The sequence below is a fragment of the Pecten maximus genome, chromosome 8 (assembly GCF_902652985.1).
Source record: "Pecten maximus chromosome 8, xPecMax1.1, whole genome shotgun sequence".
Lineage (NCBI taxonomy): Eukaryota > Metazoa > Mollusca > Bivalvia > Pectinida > Pectinidae > Pecten > Pecten maximus.
In genome coordinates, this window is record NC_047022.1 from 34,387,392 (window position 1) to 34,397,516 (window position 10,125).

Below are 10,125 nucleotides of genomic sequence, written 5' to 3' on the forward strand. Positions count from 1 at the left end.
TTCAGGAATACGAGATAATACCTCATTGTTCAAAAGAGATTTGCAATGTGGCAATATGACCTTATACTAATCAAGAACCCTGAATCGGATAAAACCTGAGTACGGCCTACTGATCCGGAATTAGAACCAAAACAAATTAAACAAAACACTTGATCGCATAATCTAAACAGATTATATGAATCAAAATATTCAAAGATATCGATTTAAAAGAAATGATTTGGATACTCACAAATATCGACCTTATTAAAAGGTATAGATTATTTTGTAATTGTATAAAAATTCGATACATAAAAAGTCAAGTTAAGTCTATATCAGGACAATGCTTCTTGAAGTTTCGTTTTCCATACACATAATCAACAGTAAACAGGACAGCATCAATGCATTTATCTACACGTTACAATCTTCGTTTATAATAACTTATGCTAATCAGTTTTGTCACGTGACTTATTTGCATCGTCTATGCATTCACACTTTATGAAACTTACAAAAATAGCATTTCAGTTCCTATATGACAACAGTTTGTATAATACCCGAAGGAGGCCGTAAGTCATATACAGTAAGCTGGAATCCATGTGTATGTACATTTGTATATATACATCATATGATTTAATGATGTCATTCCACAAAGTGTATCACTATAGCGACATCGTTCCTTTACATAAAAGCTGTATGCCTATCAATATCCACTGGCTTTACCTTTGAACTGCTGAGTTTTAAGCAGGGCCTAATTTCCTCAGTTTTTTGTTTAGACAAAAGAAAATGCCGAATTCGATATTTGTTGAACATGTTAAAATCATGAAAATTTGACGAGGTAACGGCAACCGGAAGTGCAATCAATAATATGCCAACTATGGCACAGGCCGTTCCCACAACGAACCCCATGCCGGTGGTGGGGAAATGGTCACCATATCCCACTGTCGTCATGGTGATCACTGACCACCACAGAGAAACAAACATGTCGGTAAATGTGTCTACCTCTAATTCAGCCACGTATATAAATCCTGCGAATATGATTACAAAACACGCGAACGCAGAAGCTAGTAGGCAGAGTTCCCTTGAGCTCGATTTTATACTCAGATAGAGAATTTGCATTCCACTATTGTAACGAAACAATCGCAGTAAGCGTAAGATCCGGAAAGAGTAAAGAAAGCCAAACACGCAAGATATGATCCATAATGGACCGTAAGTCAGAGAAGTGTGTGCTTGTCCGAAAGACAAACACACCCATATACCCGTACACGACACCAGGTCGATGATATTCAACGGACTTTTCCAGAATGACTTCAAACACGGACACGTGAACATTCGCAAAGCGAGCTCTAGTGTTAAAATCGTGTTGCAAACAAAATCCAATATAATCAATATATGATGTGGGGATGTGTTCCACAGACGACGCAGTTTCACGGAACTTGTGTTACTGTCCAGTTTGTTGTCATCGTGTCTGTCCACTCGGAATTCCTCGAGAGTTTCAAGGGCGTACACAAGGACGGACACGATCATCACCAATGCCAGGAAACTATGGAAGACCTACAACAGAAACAACATATTGTTTAAAATGATTGGGTTTGTTTATTGTTGTTTAACGTCCTATCGATAGCTAAGGTCAGTTTAGGTCAGTTGCATCGGTGTGCGAGATGCATGCGTTAAGTGTATACGAGTGTAGTTTAATTACGTAAGCTGTTGATAGGACGTAAACCAAACCAAATATTGGGAAAGGATGCGGTATGTTTGTGTTTGTCTCCTTGTAAACGCATGGACCTGATGCCGATTTTATAGTGCCACCTCACTGAAGCTCCCCGGCAGGACACCCATCCGGTACCATTATACTCACAAAGGGGGGAGGCTAAGCGCTAAAAAAATAAAATCTAGTATGTCTCGACCTAGGGACAGAACCCATACCTTTCCTCACATTGGGTAAGAGAACAACGAAACAATCCCAAATTAAGTCGCCTCTTACGATCAATCCAGTGGTGACCGAAGGCATAATTATTTCGCCCTAACGGCAGGGCAATATAACACAATGTAACGTTTATTTCAATCTCAACACGATTCGTTTGCAACGCGTGTTTTGATTGGACACATCGGTCTCGAGTTCAAACCGAATTTCATTTTCTAATCGCCAGTATATAGCCACTCAAAACAACATATTATTCCCTAATTCGTGGTGATTTTTTAATAGGCCTATAGACTGCCATGCCTTAAAGACTCTGTAGTACTCCGATCTGATGAATTGATGAAGTATAGTCACTGGACTGCTGCTGACGTGAAATGTAGGTACATATTTGTAGTTACTAATTCTGGTTAACGCTTAGCAATTCAGGAGTCGGACGATTGGTTCGACCATTGTCAATACAGTACTTATATGTAACCGAGTGAGGTGTGCTACATAATGGATATCAACAGGTGGAGTGGAGGTATGCATTGCTATACTAATGGGCTCGTGCTCGTTTTGAATACTTAGCCGCGAAGTGGTGAGCACGTTTGCACGTGCACTAGCCCAGGTTAGTATAGCGATACATCACAGAAATGTGTGTAGAGTTGGATTTTCTACTTTGGATAGGTGTCTATGTGGGATCAAATCCCACTACCCAGAAAGGTACATTTATATCTTTTTTGTTACAAAATTAAAATTATTCGTTCTGAACTTCGATTGACTACTTTTTTGAATACGAATTACATGTAAAGAAAAATATACGACTACCATCCTTGTCCAGTATTTGGATATGTACCAGGAATATATACAGAAAACGGAATATGATGACATTTTCATCACCCAAAACAAGTTTACCTATGTTCCAGATTCTGAAAAATTCAGCTTTACAAACGTTAAGCGATAAAATAGACATTTCGGCATCGGATCTATAGCTGTTGCTAGGACGCTAAACAATTCAAACGAAAACATTTTTTTCTGTGTGGTAAATGAGTGTATCGCGTTTGATCGTGGTTCGTGACAATTACAAAAAACATCAGTCCTATGTTGGGTACTGACCGTTCGACATTTAATGTATAATGCATATAATCGTTCATAACTCTGTCGACAATTAATCCATAAATGTATCAAAGTTTTCTCATTGTCTTTCGTATTGACTTTTGTCGATCAATACTACTAGTAGTTGAAACTGGTATAACAAAGAAGGAGAAGAATCTTTTTTCAAACAATATGTTGCATGTACAGCTGTATAAATATTGCCGATATACCTTCCAGAATTTAAATAAAATATTATATTACAACAGTCCTTAGGGGATGTCTATCACACATTATTGATGACTCTCAGAGTACGTTTCGGGTTAACGGTTTATAGCCGTTTTGTATGTGAGGTGTTCACTTCATTTTATTGTGGGTGATTCTATTCTGTCTGGAAGATAGTTTGCTACATCGTCCCTTTCAAAAGAAAATCAACAGAAAATATCGACTTGTATCCAAAACCGTAATTCTAGCTAGAAATCAACACCACGAGAGCAGGCTACGAACAAGGTATACATTTGCATTGCAGGGCGTAAGTATGTGTTCCTGCTGCCATTGCCTGTCGGCCTTTTTATTCGATCAACATCAAGATCAACACATATAAAACTAGGACCCAAGGAGGAACCGCTGAGAAATTTGAAAAGGATCGTTTAAATTTCTGAAAAGAATAGCTGTAATAAACTTCAACCTGTCAAACTGAAAATGACCACCTGTCTCAAAACTCAATATGCACAATTAGGGACTATTGGGAACCTACATCTTAAATATGAGAAAAATCCATATGGTACTTTGAAAAAAAAAACGGTAACAATTCATCCAAATTTAGAATGGCCGTCTGTCGACTATTTTGTTTTCTGATTAGTCTCAAAGTTCTATATGCACAACAAGGGGCCAAGGAGGACCTGCATGTGTAAGTGGAGATAGATCCATAATGATAATCTAAATAGCGAATTCAGTGACATTTTTCCTAGCCTATACCTAGCTTGATTGATTGTTTGTATTTATCATGGTTTACCTCGGGCCTTGTCGTTGACGGGTAATTCATTAAACTGTTCCGGCAAAACATGCTTAAAAATGCATGCTTCAAGAGAAACATAATTTGCCTATACGGATCATATGTATATTGCGCAAAATAACTACGTCGTTAACTTGATAGAACATTTAACAATGAAAAACCAGGACACTGATTCAGTGTTTGATACTTACTCTGGAAACGCTTCACTCAAACACTGATACATAGTCGGAGATCAATACAACAATTTCCTATATATCTTAATTATTTATACTTTGCTTATGATATCATATGCTAGCCTTCTATATTAAAAGCCAAGTACAGTGTATTGATTAGTGAAATCATTCTAAAGGGAGTCGATGCTAGCTTTCTATTGTCAACTATCTAACAGTGATATTCTAGTGAAATCATAAAAATTAAAGAAATAACATCTTGTTATCAAAACATAGCAACATTGTATTGCCACCTAACTGCCTTCTATTGTCACCTAACTACATTGTATTACCACCTAACTACATTGTATTACCAAATAACTACATTATATAACTACATAACTACGTTCTATTACCATATAACTACATTATCTTACCACCTAACTACATTGTATTACCCCATAACTACATTGTATTTCCACCTAACTACATTATATTTCCACCTAACTATATTGTATTACCACCTAACTACATTGTATTACCACCTAACTACATTGTATTACCACCTAACTATATTGTATTACCACATAACTACATTGTATTACCACCTAACTACGTTGTATTACAACTTAACTACACTGTATTACCACCTAACTACATTTTATTACCAACTTACTAAATTGTATTGTCACATAACTACATTATATTACCACCTAACTACATTGTGTTACCACCTAACTACATTGTGTTACCACATAACTACATTATATTACCACCTAACTACATTGTGTTACCACCTAACTATATTGTACTACCACCTAACTACGTTGTGTTACCACCAAATTACATTTTATTACCATCTAACTAAATTGTATTGCCCCCTACCTACATTGTATTACCACCTAATTACATTCTATTACCACATGTTTACATTTTATTACCACCTAACTACGTTGTATTTCCACATAACGACATTGTATTGTCACCAAACCACAATATTTCAATTTCTACTCAAGTTGGAATCAATGAAACTACCAAACTTAATCTGTTTCATTTGCTCATGAATTTGACCAGATTAACACTGATCAGTGCGTATGAATACATGGTTAAAATCCTTACGCGGAACGATTTCACTTTTTCTACATTATTGTTATAAACAAGGAATAATTATTAGAATTATCAAATATATAATGTATTCTTGTATTATATGAAAGACCAGATCTGCTAGATACTTCTATTTTGACAAAATAATGCTATTTTTAATCCTAAAATTGCGGACTTTTTTACTCGACCGGCTAGACATGCACAATCCGGAACTCCTCGGACTTTTCTGCATTTGGACTTGCACAAGCTTCGAGAAATTAATATCTAGACCGACTTTTTTATTCGAAAAAACAATTGAAAAATATAAGGATTGAATCTTGATTTGGTCGATTTCATGGGATCATGAATTAAGTTGCTCTTGAGACAAATTCAACATGAACTGCTTCGCAGTTCATTAAATTTGTCTCAAGAGCAACTCAATTCATGACCCCATGACATCGACCAAATCAAGATTCAATCCTTATATTTCAATTGTTTTTTTTTTTTTGAATAAAAAAGTCGGTCTAGATATTAATGTCTGGAAGCTTGTGCAAGTCCAATTGCGGAAAAGCCTGAGGATTGTGCATGTCTAGTCGGTCGAGTAAAATAGTCCGCAATATAAGGATTAAAAACAGCATTAATTTGTCAAAATAGAAGTATTAAGCATATCTGGTCTTTCACAAAATACAAGAATGCATTATATATTTGATAATTTTAATAATTATTCCATGTTTATAACAACAATGTAGAAAAAGTGAAATCGTTTCGCGGAAGGATTTTAACCATGTATTCATACGCACTGATCAGTGTTAATAAGAGCAACTCAATTCATGACCCCATGAAATCGACCAAATCAGGATTCAATCCTTAAATATTTCAATTTCTACTCAAGTTGGACTCAATGAAACTACCAAACTTAATCTGTTTCATTTGCTCATGAATTTGACCAGATTAACACTGATCAGTGCGTATGAATACATGGTTAAAATCCTTCCGCGAAACGATTTCACTTTTTCTACATTGTTGTTATAAACATGGAATAATTATTAAAATTATCAAATATATAATGCATTCTTGTATTTTGTGAAAGACCAGATATGCTTAATACTTCTATTTTGACAAATTAATGCTGTTTTTAATCCTTATATTGCGGACTATTTTACTCGACCGACTAGACATGCACAATCCTCAGGCTTTTCCGCAATTGGACTTGCACAAGCTTCCAGACATTAATATCTAGACCGACTTTTTTATTCAAAAAAAAAAAAAACAATTGAAATATAAGGATTGAATCTTGATTTGGTCGATGTCATGGGGTCATGAATTGAGTTGCTCTTGAGACAAATTTAATGAACTGCGAAGCAGTTCATGTTGAATTTGTCTCAAGAGCAACTCAATTCATGATCCCATGAAATCGACCAAATCAAGATTCAATCCTTAATTGTATTATCACCTAACTACATTGTATTACTACCTAGCTACGTTGTATTACCACCTAACTACATTGTATTATCACCTAACTACATTGTATTACCACAAAACTACATTGTATTACAACCTAACTACGTTGTATTACCACCTAACTACATTGTATTATCACCTAACTACGTTGTGTTACCACCTAACGACATTGTATTACCACCTAGCTACATTGTATTATCACCTAACTACGTTGTATTACCACCTAACTACATTGTATTATCACCTAACTACGTTGTGTTACCACCTAACGACATTGTATTACCACCTAGCTACATTGTATTATCACCTAACTACATGGTATTACCACCTAACTACATTGTATTATCACCTAACTACACTGTATTACCACATAACTACACTGTATTACCACCTAACTATACTGTATTACCACCTAACTATACTGTATTACCACCTAACTACACTGTGTTACCACCTAACTATACTGTATTACCACCTAATTACACTGTATATTCTCCTTACTACATTGTATTGTCACCTAACTACACTGTATTTTCTTCTAACTACACTGTATTGTCTCCAAGCTACAGTGTATTGCCACCCAACTACATCGCATTGTGTTCCCACCTAACAACACTGTAGAGCCACTACGTTTCTAAAGTAGAATAGCCACATTATATTGACACCTTCTTAGTGTCATGTTAGCATTATCACCCATGGGACATAACATTTGAACGTAAATTATTTATACCTCTCCACCTCACTGACAATTTAGTATTGATATCTTCCCACCGTGTTTTGACCATTCTGAGCTGATAATTGCCATCTAACCATTGTGACAGGCTATTGTAACCTGATAATTGCCATCTAACCATTGTGACAGGCTATGGTAACCTGATAATTGCCATCTATCCAGTGTGTTCTAACCATTGTGACAGGCTATTGTAACCTGATAATTGCCATCTATCCATTGTGTTCTAACCATTGTGACAGGCTATTGTAACCTGATAATTGCCATCTAACCATTGTGACAGGTCGTTGCCATATTATAATTGTGATCTGATCAGTGCTATCTTACCATTGTCATCTTACCATTGTCATCTTACCATTGCCATCTTACCATTGTCATATTACCATTGTCATCTTACCATTGTCATCTTACCATTGCCATCTTACCATTGTCATCTTACCATTGCCATCTTACCATTGCCATCTTACCATTATCATCTTACCATTGTCATCTTACCATTGTCATCTTACCATTGTCATCTTACCATTGCCATCTTACCATTATCATCTTACCATTGCCATCTTACCATTATCATCTTACCATTGTCATCTTACCATTGCCATCTTACAACTGAGCTCTAACCATTGGCATCTTACCAATGTCATCCATCCATTGTAGTTTTTCCATTCTGACCTGATTATTGCCATCTTACCACTGTATTTAATAGAATATACATGTAACACGGGTCTGTTCCGTAGACGGAGATATCTCGACCCGAGTGCAAGTGTTTGGCCAGTCAGCAAGAGGCTTGCCTAGTGCTGGCCAGCCAAATTCTTACATGAGTGTTGAGATGCCCTTGTTCGCGGAACGAACCCAATGCAAATTCAAGTTTTTACGAAAGTTTTTCATCGCACTATCTACAATGCTCCTTGGAATGCGCGTCAAATTTGATTTCATCATTAACGACATGGTTACTCAACGTAAAATTATGACGTTACGTTTTTGAGAGCAGCGTCTTATAGCGCTGTCTTTACAATCAGCTGACTTTATACTCCTCTGTAAGATCATTTTTCATTACATTTTTACTAGTTTATTCATTCTATGAAAGCGGTTTTCACTAGTGAAAATATCACTTTTTCTTCTTTGACCAATCAGGTCATTGCTTACAAACGACAATGAGGAAAATTAAGATTTGCATATAGCTCTCCGTCATGTTATATGACGTCACAATGCAAGATAGAATACATAAAGTAACGATTTGGTGTACATTTATGAGCCGTTGACAGGGGATCGCAATGAATTCTGGGAGAGATTGAGCTGCCTCGGTATATTTTGCTATAAAATGTAATAAAACATATCGCACTGTATCTTCAGTAACACTAAGTTAGATATATTTCACAAGTGTGGCTAATATTTTGATATTTTTCATCAGTGTGTAGCACCAGTGAAAAATATTAGCCGCACACCTAAAAAATATCAAAATATTAGCCACACTCGTGAAATAAATTTTGTATTACTGAAAACACTGTTAGATATCCCCTTTATCTTTTCCCGAGCAACCGCGGAACAACCCTGAGAAGTATGTGAGAAATAATAATTTTTATCTTACCAATGTGATCTGGCCATTGGCATCTTACAAATGTCATCTGACCATTGAGATCTTACATTTTGCATCTTACCAATATCTTCGATTTCCATCTTTTCATTATGATCTGACTATTGCCATCTTACAACTGTAATCTGACCATTGTGATCTGATCATAATTTTCACTGAGGCAACAATTCACACATGCTCTAACAAGACAGGTACAACTTGTACAGCATTGTAAATAATCAATCGGGGCTTTCTACCATTATATTTATTGATAGATGCCGATATAACGTACCCACCGAGTGTACAATCCTCTCCGAGAGTTGGCTGGACTTACCTTGGCCAGTGTCGACGACTGGACCTCGGTCAATAGCCTCCACATTCTAGTTCGGAGACGATGTCGTGTGGAACTACTATTGTCGACGCCATCAGGAGATTCGTGACAACACTTCAGTCGCATCAGAATGTTCTCCAGTACATCCATATCTTCATCAAGCTGGTAGAACGCCTTCCAACAGCATTTACTGATATACTTCATAGGAATTCCCCAAAATATGAGTTCTTCTCTAAAACTCTCGGCACATATTGTGCACGAGATGTGTATTTTACCAGTCGCATAGAAGTCAAGAATGTTATGGAAACTAGAAGGATTTCTGTCAAAGAAATATTCGTCCTTTTCCGTTATATAGTTGTCGCACTGATGTGTTATTGATGCTAGCTTCGTGTCCGGATAGTTTTGTAATATCCTTTGTGATGTCGTGAACACTGTTCCCCGAAGGTTGATTTTGATGGTATCCATTTTAGCTGATATTGGTTTTTTCACCACCACCTTCGTGTTCCGGGTATGACACGCTGTACTATACGACACACTGTAAAAGGTAGAGTATTTTTCTGTCACAGTACCTTATCTCTCTGGTAGGTAATATCGATGTCCACAATGTACAGGCGATAAAGCTGTCCAATGTCTATCATGTGTTCTACCTCGCATAACCAGGTACAGTACTATTATTTAATGTACTGTAGGACTCCATCAACCCAGCTATGTGCGTGGCGTGCGTGTACTGCATTTGACTCCGACAGAACTACCTATGGCAACACGACCACATTACACTTCATGTTTTAATTACAAACACGTGACCAGATATAACACTT

The 10,125-nt window shown here is 36.6% G+C and overlaps 1 protein-coding gene across 1 annotated transcript; it reads right to left on the minus strand.

The window, feature by feature from the left end:
* Positions 1-266: 266 nt before the first annotated feature.
* On the minus strand, positions 267-9,772 carry LOC117332281 (potassium voltage-gated channel protein egl-36-like). The gene is made up of 2 exons (XM_033891166.1): positions 9,311-9,772; positions 267-1,527 (listed from the first exon to the last, which is right to left on the minus strand). Exons 1-2 carry the CDS (start codon positions 9,770-9,772, stop codon positions 655-657), a joined length of 1,335 nt encoding a protein of 444 aa, XP_033747057.1. The 3' UTR covers positions 267-654.
* Between the last annotated feature and the right edge of the window lie 353 nt (positions 9,773-10,125).